This window comes from Sturnus vulgaris, chromosome 3, assembly GCF_052056855.1.
Source record: "Sturnus vulgaris isolate bStuVul1 chromosome 3, bStuVul1.hap1, whole genome shotgun sequence".
Taxonomy (NCBI): Eukaryota; Metazoa; Chordata; class Aves; order Passeriformes; family Sturnidae; genus Sturnus; species Sturnus vulgaris.
In genome coordinates this window covers 25,362,806-25,382,436 of record NC_142245.1, presented here as the reverse complement: position 1 = coordinate 25,382,436, position 19,631 = coordinate 25,362,806, and the positions used below count along the sequence as shown (strand labels likewise).

The following is a 19,631-nucleotide window of genomic DNA, read 5'->3' as shown; positions in this document are numbered from 1 at the left end:
ATTTGTTCACTCTCGAGGTATGACAACTAGAGGGAGAAATTCTACTGCTTTGTTTAATTAGGTAATGAAAAGATAGATAAATAAGATGCCACCAGACTCCTTTCAGAGAAGCACAGTGATAGGACACAAGGTAGTAGACAAAGTTTCAATAAGTAAAATCCCAAATAGATGACAGGAAAAAAAATCACCACAACAGTCATCAAACACCAAAACAGATACCCAGAGAAGCTGTGATATCTGCATCCTTGAGAATTCTGGAATACTGATGGAAGAAAGCTAGAGGAGTGCCACCTTCTCAGTAATTCTATCCTCTTTAGAGGACAAGCTAATTAATCAAAGTTAAGAAAACTACTGAGAATCACAGAGTGTGAAAACTAATAAGTTAAAGAGCTAAGTAAGGAATACTTTATAGTGTATTTGCCTCCTTGTTTCTTTTTAAAACAGAGTTTTAAAACATTGTTGAAACATCAAGGTTGTTCCAGAACTTGTCTGGCAAAGGTCTTAGTAACACGTGACAACACAGTGCTAGGACATTCATCTGTTCTGAAAAGCAGATGCAAGTCATCACTCTGCTTTTGCCTGCTGTGCTGTGTGGCATGTACTATGAATTCACGTGTTTTTCTGCCTTCTTTGTGAACTGTGTACTGGAGAACCTCTATTGTATTTGCTCCCTGAGTTGTGAGGTGAGAAGACATTTACAATACTTCTTCTATGTAATCTTCCCTCTGCAAGGAGAATACCTTATTTCAATATCTAAATGTCAAAGTAAGTAAAAAGAAACTGCACAGGATTATTATCTCCATGCTATAGTTGGAGCAGCAGAAAATTGACAGTTAAATGACTTTCTCAAAGTCAGAACAAGTAGCTGAATAAAGCACAAGAAATTAATACAAAAATTTCCAACTTCCAGGTTTTGTGTTGTCAGCGAGAGAGAGAAGTAACATCTAATCTCTGTGGTCCCCAGTGACAGGACCCAAGGGAGTGGCCTGAAGTTGTGTCAAGGAAGGTTTAGGTTGGATGTTACAAAAAGGTTTTTTACCCTTTACCCAGAGGGTGTTTGGGCACTAGAACAGCCCCCCAGGGAAGTGGTCACAGCACCAAGCCTGACAGAGCTCAAGTGTTTGGAAAGTGCTCTCAGGCACATGGTGTGTGATTCTTGAAGATGGTGCTGTGCAGGGCCAGGAGCTGGACTCACTGGTGCTCGTGGGTCCATTCCAACTCAGAATATTCTATGATTCTGTGATTTGCCAATAAGAGAGAAAATAAATATGCACGTACAACGTGCTTCTCCTGTTGGACAATATATACCTTTTCTTTTTTGCTAGCTTCTAGACATTTATGGTCTGAAATAGCTGGGGACAGCTGAACGTAATGAGAAAATGAGAATTCCTTTAGAATGTAATGTAAGAATGCATTGTTTCACACTAAATTAGACTCCCTCCTGTCACTGTGCTATTTCTTTTCCATTTCGAGATTCATCATCCCCTCATCCCAACACAAAAAAGTTTTCCTGACTGCTAAATAGAAGATGACATGAGCACCTTCGTCACTTACAGAAAGAAATCAACAAACACTTTTTGAGATTTAGCAAGCCTCTTCCTACATTAGCATTAAAGGCAATTTAAAACAATACTTGAAATGTTTCTGCAACATTTAGCCAAACTCAGTCATGACTTCTTCACATTTACTGAAGTTGGGATCATTTTAATTTTACATGCATGTAGTCCTAAACTGCAGATCTGACTAATGAGTCACTGCCTCCTTTCCAAACCCACCTTCTGTTTTCCAGGCCAGACATAATAGTCAAGATTCCTTTGGTCATCAGAATAACTAAAAAAAATATCAGCTCTCCCAAAGCAGTAACAGGCTGACTTTCCCTCAAATTATCAATAGATGCTATCAGTTGTCGAGCTAGAGCTCTGAGACTCTCATGCTTTCTTAGGCTCAAACATCAAGTGACAGAAGGAAAAAACAAAGGTGCTTCCAAGGCAGATCCTGGGACAACGTGGCCCAACTCAGCTAAGAGCAGTGACAGCCTTTTGCAAGGCTGACACGGTCCAGCAGATGGGCTGGCAATCCAGCCAGCAGATAAATTGTATTTACTACTTCTTACCTGATATGCGTTGCTGGTAGGGACTCGTACTGGCGAGAAAGGAAAAGCTCTCTGTGCTTCAACTGATGTTTCTGTTTATCAGTCAAATCAACCTCAATTGTAGTTTCAGACTCTTCTTCAACTTCTTCTGCAGAGAAGCAGAGCGTAGGTCGAAATTAACTCTGTTGCATAACATCATTGCAACCATTTCATTTGACATCCCCCCACCCCTTAGCAACCTCCTTTAGTATTTCAAAGAAAATATGAGTTTAACAAGACTACAGTTTATGTAACTTGACAGAATGTTAAGTATTTTGAATTATACACTTCTACTTCAACCCTTTAAAAATTATGCTCCTCTCCTCTGTACTACGCATTGATGTCTTTCACACAGTTTAAGAACAATCCTGTCAACATTACTCATTCCTTTTTCATCTTCTTTCCTCTGTTTTTTTTCTCTTGCTTGCTGACCATTTTTGGGTTTGACTTTCTCTTGCCAATATTACTACTACTAAAACTTTTACAGAAGTCCTGGAGAAAAGTAAACTTTCTATGAACTGAAATTTACTAAATGTAATTGCAATCTAAGACTGCAAAATCAGTCTAAGAAATCTGAAAAAGCCTAGTGTCTTCCATTACTTTAACCTTCTTAGATACTGACAACAAATGCAGGGTATTTGCATATTTAAATAAAATTTAAAATTGTTTCTATTTTAAGCAAGACAGGAAGAAATAAAAGCAGATACTAGAAAGAGTCACATATAGAACTGAAGGGCTATATTCCAAATGCTTGCTAACACATCACACGATGGCAAGCTCTCCAAAAGAGCTATCCTGGGATCTTGATGGCTGAAATCTGCCTTCCTAGTGGATTTCTGGAACATGTGGAACTTGAATCTGTACTTCCTCTAGCTTCCCAAAAAGGGCAAAAAGTATCCTCTGAATAATGGATGCAAAAATACAGACCCTTTAAAAACTTCTCTAAGATTTGGCACATTTCTACCTGGTAAATTATCCATCACCTGCAAAACCAAGTGTAGTTTACAAAATATTTCTCAGAAACTCAACAACAGAAGCTCAGCATGAGATAGTATTTCATGTAACTACCTACAACAGAGGACCTCGCCTGCTCTACTAATAATAACCATTTTTACAACCAACCTACAACCACTATTTCAAAATGAAGCCTGCATGCATCCTCATAGCAACCACAGTTCTCTCCATATGCAACACTACTACTTTTTTAAATCATTTTTTTAATGCCTGTGTGTAGTTCATTCCACTTCTAATAGTTCTTTTCAGAGAAGTGATATAACAACATACCCTAATGCAACCAACTTCTTCAAACCCAATTCCACTCTAAGTCTATCTTGCTGTAGACACCCCCACCCTCTTCCCTGTTTTGGCATGTTTTGTGGAGAAAGAGTGCAAGAAAAAAAAAAAGAAAACAAGAATTCCATCCATCTCACCTGACAACCCACAGCCTCACCTGACATATGTGAAGGTTCAAGTCAGACTGAACTCAGAATTATTTTTACATCTATAATACTGACAATGAATAAATCTTAAAAGAAATCTATGCCAATGCAAAGCATTTTTAATTAGGCAAGTAATTAATTAAAAAAATAGAAATTCATGTTAAAGGGTTTATGTTTGTGCTGGTTTTGGCTGGGACTGAGTTAATTTTCTCCACAGTGGCTAGTACAGGGACAAGTTTGGATTTGTGCTGGGAGCTGTGTTGATAACACAGGGATGTTTTTGTTATTGCTCAGCAGAGCTTGCCCAGAGCCAAGGCCTTTCCTGCTCCTCATAACACCCCATCAAGGAGGAGGCTGGGGAGGCAGGAGGAGCTGGGAGGGGACACAACCAGGACAGCTGACCCCAGTGACCCAAGGGATAGCACAGGGTACCATGATCAGCATATAAAGCTGGGGGACAGAAGAGAGTTATTGGGAGCCATGATGTTTTTTCTTCCCAAGTCACTGCTGTGTGTCACAGACCCCAGCTGTCCTGGGGATGGATGAACACCTGCCTGCCCATGGGAAGCAGTGAATTAATTCCTTGTTTTGCTTGGTTTGTTAATTCCAATTCTGCCCCCCATCCCACCTGGGGTAGTGAGCCAACAGCTGTGTGGTGTTTTGTTTCAAGCTGGGCTTACACCACACCAATGTTTCCAGCAATTAGTTTCTACAACTGTTTATTACAGTAAGTGACCGTCACAAGCTACATTTTAATTGTCAAGTTCAAGCATTAATATTTCTTCTAGATACCTTGAGTTTGGGGCTTTTTTCCTAAGTATTTTAGGCATCCAAACACAAGTTTGGTTAACATATCAAAAACATCTGACTACAGATAAGGCACAAAACACAGGGCAATATGGGCCATTTTAAAGTTGTTGCAGGAAGCCAGAGATTAAGAAGAAAACTCACTGCATTTAAACAAATTTATTTCACTAATCTTGCATAAGACATGAAAATGTTGACCCAAGAGCATGTAGCTGAAACTAAATGTCTCTTAGACCCACCTCTTAAAACACTCTGAACCTAAACATGCAACAATGTAACTTTTTCTGTTGCATTTTTAGAAATAAAACAGATGTCTTGCACGGGATGGTCTGACAAGCTCAGTAATAAGTAGAACAAACCATGGCCAGACACGGAATAGTTCCATCCACTCAATACAATTTACCATCAGGAAAATTTTATAATTTCCTGCTTCAGCACTAAAATACAAAACCAATGTTAATAGTAGGATTTTGCAAAACAAGTAATAATTTGTCCCAGCAATCATACAAACCTGTACCAGGAAAGGAAACTGGCCAGCATAAAGAAGGGAGGAAACTAAGTTTGCCTGATGGCAACACAAAGAATTCTGCATCTGAAGAAACCTCCAGAGAGCTGCATTTGAAGCAGGTTTTTGCAATGACCAGGCCTTCATACCCATTAGAAGCAAAGTGGTAACAACCTTGCAGAACATTTAGAGATCTCTTCACATCTTTGACTTGACTTACAGCACATGTGAATTTCATTTGCCATCTTAGGAGAGATTATTTCTATCAAAAGGAGTGACATAGAAGGTACCTATAGGAAATCAAAGTAGCACCAAGCTAAGCACATTTCAGCACTCAGAAAGAGAAGAAAACCAGTAGCTCAGAGTGAGCAAATACTTTAATGCAGCAATATGATGATGACATACACAGACCTCATTGTTCCATGGTTAGACAAAAAGAATTAGTTTAAAATTGCTCAGCTAAATATAATTTTGAAACTCCTAGGTATGACTCTACAGATGAATACTTCATACATACATACAATCATATTTTGAAAATTCCACAATCCCCTTTAGGCCTCGGGCAAAATTTAAGATAATGCTGTTTTGTAGCACCTTTCTTAGTTTACAAGAAGTATTTCATTATTTAAAAGAAAAATCCTGGTGAGCAAAAGCAGGCATCTCCAATGAGCTTTTAAAACTTGTGGTCTATTTGTTATCCAATCATCAGTGGTAAATAATTGTTGTGATCCTGAAGATACTTACAGGGACAGCTCTGCAACTTTCCCTTTCCCATCTGATGTAAAATAAATGAGACTTAACTGACTCAGTTAAGCAATGCACACCAGAAAGAAGCTGTAACCCTCACTCATTTTAACATGCATCACCACTTTCAAACATGAGGAACACTCTTTTTTTCCTCTTCCATTTAATTTGTGGGATTTGCTGTTAGAAAATGGTGGTGTTAGTGAGCCTGAGAAAAAGAGAAAACCGTCCATGCCACCTAAACTTCATATACAGTATCTTTGTTTATAGTTATGTGATGAATCAAGCTTGCTATGAGGAAGAATTGCTTGTTTCTGCAACTAAAACGAAAATAAACTGAGGGCAAGTCTCTAGAAATACAATACTCCTATTTAATATAAAAATTCTTTTAAAATATTTTTTTAAGTCCTGAAAGATATTTAAAGTTTTAAATGCAGCTCCAACAACTGCATAGTTAACCATCAGCTAGCAAAACAAGGTCAATTCCTCAGACATACTACCCTTCCCTAACTAAATGAAAATAACCCCCCATGTGCTCCCCTTGTGTACTGCAACAGAGTAAGAGAGAGTAGTTTAAACATTGAAGACTACCTTCAGGGAGGAGGAGTAATCTTCAGTATTAAAAGAAAGGAGAAAGTTCTCCCTCTACTGCCACCAAAATGCTGACAGCATTCTCTCCCTCCAGCTAGAGCTGGAATCCGGAAATTCAATCAAAAGTCATGGGAAATAGAGTAACTCAGGCTGGAAGGGGCCCCAGGAGTTCCCTTGCAGAAACTATACCTCAAAATAGGCTCAGCTGTGAGGTCAGTCCCTGGTATTCAGTAATTGAAAATCTCTGAAGACAAAAGACCACATAACCTCTCCATTTCCCAGTAACAGAGAAAAGCTCCTACATGTATCTAATTTGAGTCACTCCTGTTTTAATTTAGTCACTGCCAGGAGTCCAACTCCACCTTCTGGTCTATAACCCCCATAAGCACTGGCAGCCCACCTCTTCTCCAAATTGACAAAGGCCAATTCCAGCTGACTCTCCTAGAAGGGCAAGTGCCCATCACGATAGTTTTTGCTGAATGCATTCCAATTTATCAGGAACCTAAAACTGGATGCAATATAATTCAATGTAATGCAACGGGTGCTGAATAATCAGGGAGGATAATCTTTTGCCTTGATCTGCTGGCTATGTGCCTGGTGATACAGCCCAGGATGGTCTTGGCCAACTCCCTTCCCTGTCAGGGAGCTGTCTGGCAGCAGCCTCAGGGTCCCCCCTGCAGAGCTGCTCCCCCAAGCCCCTCTGTTCTCAGCTCCTGCAGGAGCTCTCCCTTCCCAGGTGCAAGACTTGGCATTTGTCCCTACTGAACATCTTCATGTTGACATAGCACTCCTCCTGCTTTCTAGGAATCCCTGCATACCAGCTCTTCCCTCAAGCCATCCCCCAGCCACCACCCCATTCTTGTGCCACCCTGCAAACATGGTAAGAGTGCATCACATGGCCTGCCCCAGTCACTGCTAGGACAGCTCCCCATGGAGATTCCCACAGCCTCCACACAGTGTGGATGCTTAACCACCACCCTCTGACTCAGACTATGCAATCGGATTTTTTTTTCACCGAGTTGTTCCTAAATCTAGGTCAATTCCAGTTGCTTGGCCTGCTGGACCTACAAAGAAAAAAAATAAAGAAGAGAAAGAAGCAGAAATAGGAGACTAGGAAGACATAATGGGGAAAAAACAAGACTACTCCTTTCAACAGTAGCACAGATGAATGCTGGATAAAAACAGCAGAGTACCCAAAGCTACAGTGCATTAACTTCCTACCTTAATTGCTTCTACTCTTGAAGCCATAGCTTAGCTGCATCCAGCTTATGCAGACTTAGATCAAGAGACTCAAATCACCACCACCATTTGTGGAGTTACAGCCATTTCACTGTTTGTTAAAATACTTTTAAAATTGTATTAGATCAGTATGAGATCAGAATTTCAAGTTCAAAGAAAGCCTCACTTTCTTCCTTTCCTCTATACCTTTTTCTTTGACACTCAGCCTAAAAAATATGCACATTCCAGGTATCAACAACATGTTTTCAAACCTACAGATTAAAGCTGAGAATGCTGAAGAGCAGCAAGTTTACCACACACATCAAAGCAAAGGTGGCTGTGAATAAGTCTCCTTAAGCTTAGATGGTCGTGGCAAAAACTTCAAACTGCACATTTGGCAGTTAGATGCTACAGCAGTAACAATTATAAATAGATTTTGGGAGAGAGAGAGAGTAAATCTAATTACTGCCAAATTTCCTACAAAAGAAAAACAGTAAGTCTAACCATCTGAACAGCTTTATTCAGACTGTGAATGAATTGAAGAGCTCTCTTAGGTTAGCAGTTGGCCAATTTGCTCATCTGCATGAGGCTTCTTGCCACGTTTCATTGTACTAACTTAGTTGTGATACTTGACCCCCTAAAGCTGTAGTAAGGCCTTTTAATCAACTTTGTGAGCTAGACTATGCATGGTTACACTTTCAATTTGAGTGAGGAAGCGTTTCCTAAAGCTGAATTAATTAGCTTTACTTATACCATGTCTGTTGCAATGCCTTAGAATTTCTAACGTCAATTTGATATTTGCTGTTACTTTCAAATAGGATAAGAAATCCAAAGAACAGTTTGAACGTATTACAAGTCATGTAGATAGCACGTTACTATCTAAAGCATGAAACTGAGCAACTTTTCGGGCAGGAAAAAAATAAGTGATAGCTTGTGTTTACAGGAAACAGGTCTACTTTTAATTCCTGCTGGATAGCATGGATACACATGTGGCCTCTAAGGGATTATCCAGTTTTCCTACACAATTATCCAGGTGATCCTCCCACACTACCTCTTCATTGTTTTTCTAAAGGAGATCACAAAACAAAGAAATAACCACTGTGTAGCCATTAAGAACTAATATGCCACACCTACTGTCCAATAATAAAAATTATTTCCAAAATAAAAAAATAATTTCCAAAATAATAACACAAAATGGTTTTTTGGGTACTTCCAAGTAGCATTTTATGATAATAATAATTTCCAGGACAACAGGCAGTCATAAGCAATTGGGCAACCATATCATCTGTATCACAGGCCTGTAGGAAAAATATGTTATGGAAACCATCACACCTTTCATTAGCAGAAACATTCACCTTCCCAAACCTGATGGATGGGACTTATTTGATAGCTGGTTCTGGAGATTTCTGAGAGCTAGGAGCTTGTGGGTGGAAAGCAAGGAAGGATTACCTCCATAAGTACTGTGAATCATGATGTGCCACATTAATAAATAGATCCTAATAAATTAAATATAACATGAATAAATGCAAGAGCAAGCACAATAGCTCTTTAACCGTTTTTCAGCACTGTAAGCTAGTTTGTAACAACACTATGGAACAGGAAGGTCCCACAGATGCATGACAACAATAACATGATGCAGGCAGTGGGGAAAAAACTGGTTTATGTACCATAAACCTCAACTAGATTTTCCCCTTTTACCTGATTTTTGTATCACCTATTTAAATGCAAATTCTTCCAAACGAGGAAAATATCCTGTTACAGGGCTCAGGTTGTGTTTGGTCATACATCTGTATGAACTGCAGGGTGTGAGAGGCAACAGTCCTGGGTGGGGCTTCTTTAAGCAGCTCATTAGGAGCAGCGAGCAGCAGACTCAAAACTGTGCCACAGACACTGCTATTTGCAACATGATGAACATCCAATTACTGGTTACATCCAGCTCATCAGCTGAATCAGAAGTCAATTAGTGGTTTTTCCAAAGTGTACATATGTTTAGAGTTGTGTGGGAAAGAAAGGAAATTTTAGTTCTACTCTCAAATCCAGGCTGGCAGACCACCATGAGCAGAAGTGTACATGGTTAATCCGACAGTGCACAAGAAATAATTTTTAAATCCATCATCTGGCTCAAGAAATACAAAGGCTACCTACAACACTGCCATGTAACCTATATGAATAATTGTTATATCTGATTTTAAGAAAAGAGAGATCTATATATTCCATTTTCCTGAGACAGCTGCTATTAATAATTTTTCTCATCACTTAGATTTTCATCATTTTTCTGTGAAACTCCTGCTCATAGCTTGTTAAAACAAGATTATCTTTCCTTTAGCATAGGCAACAGGTCTGTTTGATCTAGTTGGTTAACAAGCTGCATGGTTGTCTCTCTCCTTAAGAAAATGCAGTGCAAATATATAAAAAATAATAAATGTAGCATAAGAAGAACTAAGCACACAAAAAATGCGCTCTTATGTTTTCTGTAAGAATCCAAAGTCCATGTTTAAGATCTACGCTGACATTTTCTTGCACTGTGTGACAATAACCACAAGTTTCAGAGATCTAAACTGCTTTTCTAACATTCAGCTCACATCCTAAAAAGCCAATAAACAGCTTTTCAAAATTTGTTGGCAGAGATGAAAAGGCACAGATTGTACAAGCACTCTCCTACCCCTACTCAGAATGGCATATGATTCTGCTTATAAAACACAAATTATTTATCTTCTACAGTATCTCCTTACAGAAGGGCTGAATTTTGTTGGATTTTTTTCAGGAATTAAAGAAGTAGGGAGAAAATAAAAAGAAAGAAAAGGGGGGGAAAGAGAAAGAAAATAAAAGGATTTGTATATCCTGTTCTTGGGTAAACTCAATCAAGAGACATTAAGGCTCTATGTGTGGGATTAGGAAATGAGAAGAATATTATCCAAGAGAGTGTCTGCTTGATGCCAACATGGTAAGAAATTTTTTTGTCTATAGGCCTGACAAGACAACCAGGAAGAGGAGTCAATTCACTCTGATGGTCTCTGATGGTGTAAGACTTAAAGGATCATTTTTTCCATCTTTTTTCCATCAACTATGTTAGAGATTTACCTTCCAGGATACACTACTTCCTTAATACCTGTAGAGAGATAATGAGATCATAATTTACAGGAACTATACACATGAACTGAGAAAAGTAAAGAGATATGAATACATGTATTACTTTAAATTATTAAAGCCTTTTAATTTATTAATACTGAAACCAGGAAGAAAAACAAACAAACAAAATAGTACAGGGAAAAAAACATCACCTTGTATTAGCTATTCAAGTTTTAATACATATGCTGTTCCCAAGTAAATCAATTAAATTTTTCTTCTACTCTCAGTACTTTGCTTTGTAGACAACATGTTCAAATACCATTTTTGTTGCAGCAAGTAAAATATAAAAAATCTTCACTTATTCGTCTCGTACATGGTAAATCGTCAGTATTCTGATTCTGGCTTTTTTCCCCCTTATTAAAAACAAAAATTAAAAACGAAAAGAAAGGAGAGAGCATTATGAAGGCAGATGATGCTAGCCCCTATTTGAAGGCAAATATAAATATAAAAATATAACTATAAAAGCTGTCCATATATCAAAACCTTTTTACTTGTATAATACTTGGCAACTGAGTTCTTGGCCTCTTGAGGGCCTACTGAGAATAACTGCATTAGGATTTCACTCCTGACAGCAGCATCACTCTAAGGACCTGCCTAAAGGAATGCCACACAGCAGCCACAGTACCCTGTAGGGTCTAGGTTAGGGTCACTGACTCTGCCAACACTATTTCTACTCTGGCTTAAGCCAAAACAAGGCTGCATTTTTAATACACGAAACTGAAACATTACTTCTTTCAGCACTGCGTATCACTGTCACAATCCTTCACAAACACAAGAACAGACAAATTAAAAACAAATTCTATCATTCAGCATATCAAAAATGGGAAGACAGCTAATTTAGTTGTGCTGGTTTTGGATAGATGTTTGACCTGTTGTACAGGTAGAAAAGGCACATGCACTCACACAACCCTTGGATATATGCATATATAGTGCTCTGTGCATAGCCCAGCAACTCTGCAACCTGCACAGAGAAGACATCCTATATACTGTCATAAATCCTCAAACAGGTTTTGGATTTAGGTAGTAGGCAACAGTCAAAACAAACTGCCTAGCTCCCTGAAGCTTTTTAGGAATTTGATAACGTAGAACAGGCTTTTACCGAAAAAAATTTGCGTTTTTTTACCACTCAAACTTTTTTTGCACATGGGAGTGATGTATTCTACATCAGTACAAAACAATCTCTGCAAGGATCACAGAATCATTTGTTGCATATCAAAACCAGAAGCAAAGCAGATTCACACTACCAATCTTCACTTGATCAGAGAGGGTTGCAAACAGTAGCTGAGGTAAAAACCAAAACGTGGATCAAACAGACAAACTGCACTGTGAAACAGCACAGCCATTCTGGCCACCCACTCCACGTGGTTTGGGGCATGACAAACTCAACAGATTTGGTGAATTTGAGTCCTGTTACTTGTGCAGGCTACCTTTAACAGAAGGAGAGTTTACAGAAAAACCACACAGCTACTTTTCAGATTCATCTTATCTGTGACTCCTACCTAGTCCATAATACCTCAAATCATATGTATATATATATATATACACACACACACCCCTAGGACTGCATGAATCAGCTTGGTCAGGAAGCACTGCACTCATTCTCACACAGAGCCCTGCCCAAGCTAAAAAGCTCCACCTCTACCAGCATGTGTGCAGTTACAGGCATGCATGAGTATTACCAAGGGCAACTATTGCACACTTCATTCCACTGCACAATACAAACATTGAAGGATTACTGCTGGTAAGCCTTTAAATCATCAGACCTGATTCCCGAATCACCCATTTAACTGCCACTGCACGATGGGAAAATCTTTCTATATTAATAGTGAGTTTACATCATTCAGATTTATAAATTATATAAACTACTGATTCAATTAGAGTACCAGAGAACTCTTTGAAGATGTGAAACACATCTCTAATTGGAGCTTTACAGATAGAGATAACCCAGCAATGTTTTTGTAGTCTAAAATTTATGCCTCAGGTGCTTTAGTACAGTATGGGTGAACTGGGAAGAAAGTGGGGAAGTCACTTAAAATTAGGAGCCAAGGGAAAACAAAAAGAAGTAGGACCATTTGAGATTATGGAAATCTATTTATCTTCATGAGACAAAAAGTTATGATCGATAATATCAATTTTAATACTACAAGTGTTTTAAGGGTACCAAGAAAACAGCATAGGATCACTTGCATGCAGTTAAGAAACATGAAAAAGGCAGGAAAGCAGCTGAGAGAAAACAGTTACATGTTTTCCAAAAACAAAAGAAACCCTGAACAAGTACAGTAATAATGGCACGTGTATTTAAATTTGACCACGAGGAAATGAATCCTAAGGAACACAGGGGAATGTGAAATGGTTTGGCAATATTCTGTGAATACTCTCTCTTTCTAAAGACTCAAATGTGAAAAATTTATTTTGGGAGTAGAGCTCAAAAAAGTGACACCTTTTGTACCCTACCGAGTTCTTTACCAAGGAAACTTACTAAATAAATACTTCTGGTATTTAAGTAATAAAAATAAAAACTGAGCTTCATTTATCTATTAAACAGTTTTAAGCATAAACATGAACCGATATTTTACAGCTTTCCACTCTTCACAGCAAATTCACAGAATTAATCCAGATTTTAGGTTTAGTTTGTTTTTACATTCGGAGAAATTGGCAGCAATGTATTCAAACCTCTTAAATTCTGTGTTCAGAAAACAAGATGGTTGAATTTGAAAGAAAATTAACCTATACATACTTGCCCAAAATGATAAGTTTATATTTTGGCAGTCTAAAGATGAAGCTAGCAGTTGCTAGCTAGACAGTCCATGCAAAAATTCAGATATAGTTACATGAATTGAACAGAGCAGACAATTTTTTTATGTGCAAAGAAGCCATGCACGATCCAAATGCAGATCACACATACACAGGTGAAAAAAAAGTGCTTTTCCATAAGAGCTAAGAACTCCTAAAATTATGAACTTAGTTGTAAATCCATTCATCCATTAAGAGAAGATCTTTAACAGTCACAATTTAACAAGCCATTCTACACAAAAGGAGGAGCCTGAACGGACACAGAAGTTAATAATTCTACAAGATAGTTGGGGCTGACAGTAAACTCGTTAATGAGACAATATAACTACTAATTCTAAATGTCAGTCACAAAAAGAATACTCAGATATTGTCAGAAGCAAAGCACTTCTCATTACTGCTTCTTTATTGCTTTCAGTGTTGAGGAGAGAAAACATTCACAAGTTCTTGAACAAAAATCAAATGAAGAAAACACATAATTTATGACACTACCCAAAGCACCCTTGAAAAGAATAATTGGGAGCCTTGAGACAAGTTTTTCCTTAATGACAATAAAGTCGTTTTCGACAAGGCTTTCTGTATTTCAACAAGTTCTCAATTTTCTCCCCCCTCTGCAAATAAATAACAACTGATGGCATTCTCTCGGGTAAATGAAGGAAAACTTGATGTTCCCTTGTCTCAGGAGATCAGAGATCCTGTCTTCCTCACAAAACCTCCAAGCTCATTTTCAGTGAAAGTCATAGTTAGACTAATATAACTGCCTAAGCATAAAAGCTACTCTGCCACTGATTAAAGAATTTGTTATCTGTGTCATCCTTAAAGGGTCCTCCTAGGGTGTGTGTCTCCCACATCACAGACTTCAGGATTCCTAGAAGCAAACACCTGAATTTGTTACTGCTTACTTTACATGTCTCTATCAGATGACTGGAAATAAGTTTGCATTAACATGCAAAATTCCAGCAAAAGCAACTTTGAAACCTATACGCCTAAATTTCCTGGGTTACTATATTTGGGTTTGTCTCTGTTCACCAACTCATCTTCAAAACAAACCTAAGAGTCTTCTGATGAGTTGCTCACAGACAGGGACTTCTGAAAAACCTGTCTCGTCCTCAAAGAGAAGAGGGCAACTAAGTGACATCTAAACTAATTTTCTCCTAATTCTTAGTGTGTGTGTGGACAGAAAAGACAGAGCCAGGGACACTGAGCTGCAAACAAAACACGAGTTTGTATTTACAGAAGCCCTGCGATTAAAAAGGCAGTATCTCACTGAACCAGTCACACGAGTCTGCTCGCCCACTCCTCAGGCATCTCTAGCAGCCAAGCCTTCTTCCTCATGCACAATCCCAGAGCCTCTCCTACCTTTCATTCCCAGCTCTGCCTTTCCAGGCCTTAGATCCTTTTTCTCCTATCCACCATGCAAAGATGGTGTCTTTCATCACAGCCTGGTATCAACAGATCTCTTTGCTTAACAGCAAGCAAGAGAGGCCTTCTCACCAAGTGCAATTGAAAAAATGAACTGTAACCTACCAGAAAACTTTCCAAAAGCCAGAAAATTCCACATAAGTGTTACTTACACTACTGTAAGAGACACGAATCAATTGAGCTCTTGAGATCTAAAGACTTTTTTTTTTTTCATCAACATGACAAGCAAGACCAAAAAAGTATTCACCATAGGGCTGATTTTTATTGTTTGGAACTTTTTGTTTGTATAAGAAACTATGAATTATTTCAACATTTAAAATGATCATGATAGAAAATGGATTGGATGCAGTAAAAAAGTTAATATTTGTCTCTTAGGTTCATTTCACCAAAGGTGCTTCTAACTGAGCATAGGCTGCAAAGACCATTGGTATCAGGGGAAGTAGTGAAACAAAACAAAACAAAAAAAACAAACAAACAAACAAAAAAAAAACAACAAAAAAAACCACAAAAACCAAAAAAAAAAACCAAAGAAAAAAAATTAAGATTTCAAATAAAAAACATACTTTTTGTGCTAAGACATTATGTGACTTGAATTAGGCAACAGGAAAAGTCATCTTAAAGTGATTATTCAGAAAAGATTGTGGTTAAAGAAATGTTGTATCCCTTATAAGTAACTTGTGTCTAAACTGATGTTTGATGTCCAAGAACTACCATGACGAAAAAGAGCCACCATAAAAAGAAAAAAGTTTCTGGTTGTGCTACAATCTGATTGGACAAAAATAGTCCAGCTACAGTATTTTATAAATGTTTTGAATTATACTGAGTCAAATATGTGACTAAGATAACAGAACACTGAAGAACACAAAGTGTTTTGGACATTTTACTCTGGAGCCCTTTCCTGAACCCCCAGGGTCTCCACACCCATACAATTTAGAAAGTTGCATGAAAAATGTTATTTTTCTGATTGTTGAAGACAGCAGGAAATATTCTCATGTTTTTCCTGCAGTTCAGTACTAAGAATACCACTATGCAAGAGCAACCATATGTTGAAAAACCTGAAGACACACAAAAGAAATTCACATTTCAATTTTGTGTATCTTTGGGAACATCAATGAGCAATCTGCTAAACACTACTGCTCAAGTTAAGCTCATTTACTTAACGTCTTCAATGATACCTGCTAGCCTGCTGCTCTACTGAAATAAAATGCTTCTCAAAAATCAGATGGAATATTAACAGCTTCATTGTCTCGGATGCATCTGGAGTGTTGGCAGTCAACATCGACAATATGCAAAATATTCCTCCCCTCAAATACAAAGCACCTTTAAGTGAAGGTAAGAAGGCTCAGCAGCAGCTAAACTGCTCTGCAAGATCAAGCCATTTCCAGGAATGCTGGAACATTCTTGATATTCTATAGAAAATAAACTATGAGTGTTTGTAAGATGTTTTGAGATCTTTTAATGGCAACTACAAAAACATATTGGCATACTAAATATTTTTCACCAACTTTAATAAGAACTTCTAATAGGAGCACTGCCTTATAGGCAAAAAAGTTAAAGTACAGAGAGAATACTGGATTTGTTTCTCATTTCAACATATCAATGTCATACAAAGGTCAGAACTGAGTACAGACTTCAACATTTGATGATAAAGTTTAGTGGGCATGGCAGTGTTCAGTCAAAGGCTGGATCTTGGAGGTCTTTTCCAACCCTAATGATAGTCTACCCAGGAATCACTAGCAGGACTCTTCTCCTAGATATCTATCACATACAAAAATTCTGTAGCAGAAACACCATTTTACAAAGCAACGTGACAAGAAACGTGACTGATTAAGAGCAAAAGAAAAAAGGTTTTTAAAACGTGCAACAAGAGAAGTAAAGCCAGTAAGTGATTTCTAAAAAGAACAACTGAAATTGAATATGATTTTTGTCAGCTTCTGTAATCTAGAAAAATGTCATTTTACCTTTCACCTCAGTCAATTAAACAAATATCCCAGAGTTTTTTTAAATTAAGTACTGTCTCATTCACAAAGAATATCAGCTGTGTTAATGAGAAAAAAATACATTTTCCATGGCCTTTATCACAGGCCCAGAAATATTCTTGGCATTTAGTCAGCATCTCAGCACACCTAAATGAAACAAACCCTCTTAATAAATCAGAAGATGAAGGACTCCAACAACAGTAATTTTTTTATAACCTCACCAGATGGCTGACTAGGCAAAAGTTGGCTGAGGAGTTGCAATAAGAGAATGACTTCAGACATAGTATTACATGATAACACATGATCAGATAAAGAACTTAAAGTGCAAAGAACTGCAAAAAATGGCATCATGTACTCAGGTCACCCCACTCAGCTTCAAGAAAATAGTAGTGAATAAACCTCAGATATGGTATGGCTCTTGGAATGGTCCCTGTGCAAGGACAGGAGTTGAACCCAATTATCCTCATGTGTCCCTTGCAATACAGGATATTCAGTGATTCTGTGATAAATTTATTGCAAAGAAGGAAATACAGAACCCGAGCCCTTTGCTGTAACCCAAAACCCAGTGCTGGTACAAAGCTGATACAGTCTCCTCTCTTCAGCTATTAAAACCTTGCCCTAAAATACTTACATTAATTCTACTGAAGATAAAGAATCATCTTCATTTTATAGATTCAGCTACAGCTGGCAATTTCTCAATCACTCCATTTAGTTAGGAAACATGGCTATGCCACCCCTTTATGTTTGCTTCACCCATTTTAATGAGCTGAGTGTTTCTGTCCCAGGTCTCTGAGTTCACTCGCTCACACACTCGGGTATGTGTTGCAATATCTGTCTCTTGTACTGCCAGCCATCGTCTGCTCATCTCTCTGCCTTCTTTTCCCTTCACAGTAAGCCTTGCTCTGCTGGTCAATTCTTTCATGCCAGGAAAGGAGCAGCCCCCTCACAGTGACCCTGCAGTGATGACTACAACCTAAGTGCTGGTGAGAGTTAACACTCCAAAAGAACTCTCTAACTAAACTCAGGAGGCTGCACAGGATCAGGAAGTTGAGCCTGGACAGTATTTTGGTTTGTATTTCAAGCTGACCTTACCATAAACTCTATTTTATAGTAACATAAATCAAAGGTGAAAAACAGAGTCCTCAAGTGCCCATAAAACATTGCAAATCCTCGGATTTAAGTGGCTACAGTCAGCTTCTAGAACTATTCCCAGATCTAAACTGATGTCATACATGAGGCTGGTAGACAAATAAAAATTTCCTTAATTAAATTTCACCTGAAACACTTCTTTTATTTCCAGGGGAAAATAGAAGGCAATACGATTTCCTCACAGACAAGTGACATTCTTTGAAAACAAGGGAACTACTCTGTACCTGAGCATTTTAAAATAGCCTAAGGAAAATTTGTTTTCCCTCCCCAAATTTGAAATATTTTGGAAAACAACTTAAAAGAAAAGCAAACCAAAAAAAACCCCCCAACCACATTTTAAAAATCAACAAAACAAACAAACACCCAACCCCTCCAAAAAACAACAAGAAGCACTCTAGGAAAACAATATACTGACTCCTTACCAGTGAAAAAGTCACAGATCAGTTTTATTCCATGTTTCCCAAACATACTTTAGAATAATTCTGAAATTTTTTCAAGTTACTGAAAAAGTAAAATTTCTTTTTAAAGTTCCAAAATATTTTCTTACAAAGCTATTTGCTTTTTTTAGTAAATAGGAGTATATCTACATCTCAAAATGTAACCTTCAGAAACTGACAAATCAGTCAAAAAAACCCCAACCCTCACCAAAATCTCGAGAAATGCATAACTCAGATCAGTTTCTCAATCATAAAGAAAAAAAAATGCTAGCAATACAAAATATCATTAGAAAACATGAAGCAGATCTTAAGACTTCTCCAAACTGACACACAGGAGAAATCAGTGGCTGAAGTAGAGTTTCCATTCCTTATGAAACCTGTATCTTTTAACATCTATTTTATACCAAACCAGGTAGAAGTGTTGATGTGTCAACATTCTTATCTATGTAAAACATTCCAAAACATTCAATTCCTAAATATACAAATATTTTGTTTACACACACCATATTTTTAAACAGAACACTGTGTTATTCCAGAATGAAAGCCTTTAAATTGATTTGACATTTAACTACATCTGCTCTATGAGCTATAGGAAGCTCTAGGAGAGCAATCCTTCACTATGTGCTGCCCCTGTAACTGTAACAAACATCTCCTAAGAGAATTTGGCACTACAGAGTCCATAGATGTGTCCAGAGAAAACCTTCACAGGGAAACACAACTCATAAGGGTGATGGGTTAGAAGGCTCATAACCTGGGAGACACAGGCATTCTAAAGATGTTTGTTGAACCAGCTGTAAATCACATTTCTGTTTTCTCACTACAAAACCACAAGAGAATCCCAGTAGAGAAAACATGATGGAAGACTCCATGGCACTCCTAGTGACACCAACAAACCCCTAAGTATGCCATAGAAGAGCAACAGACCACCACCAAATCCTTTCTACCAAAGTGCTGACCAAACAGCAATCTAAAACTCACAAAGGAAACAGAAAAATCTTACTCACTTTTCCAGGTTGAATGACACCCACAGGACTAACATACCCTTTTCTAAAAAAACAAGCCAACTAAAAAAGTTTACAAGATTCATGTTTTAAAATTCAAATTTAAAAAAAAATATTTCCAGTAAAGTTGTTATCCTTTTCATACTTTCTTGACCCTTCCATTAGAAAAGAAAAACAAAAAAAAAGTACTAGAAAGTTTAGTGAAGATCACCTAAAGTTCTATGTTTCTATAAATTTCAGCTGTAAGAACTCAAAAGACTAATGATTGCAGGGGCTGATGATCATGATC

The 19,631-nt window shown here is 37.8% G+C and overlaps 1 protein-coding gene across 11 annotated transcripts in view; it reads right to left on the bottom strand.

The window, feature by feature from the left end:
• Window positions 1-19,631, bottom strand: part of MTA3 (metastasis associated 1 family member 3) — a 242,813-nt gene that overhangs the window by 198,920 nt on the left and 24,262 nt on the right. For all 11 annotated transcript variants that reach the window (XR_015802205.1, XR_015802203.1, XR_015802202.1 and 8 more), the window contains exon 4: window positions 2,114-2,240. Coding sequence is in view for 7 of the 11 variants with exons in the window: in XM_088161230.1 (XP_088017356.1) it covers window positions 2,114-2,240 (127 nt within the window). In the remaining 4 variants the exon portion in view is untranslated. The remainder of the gene's footprint in view (window positions 1-2,113; window positions 2,241-19,631) is intronic.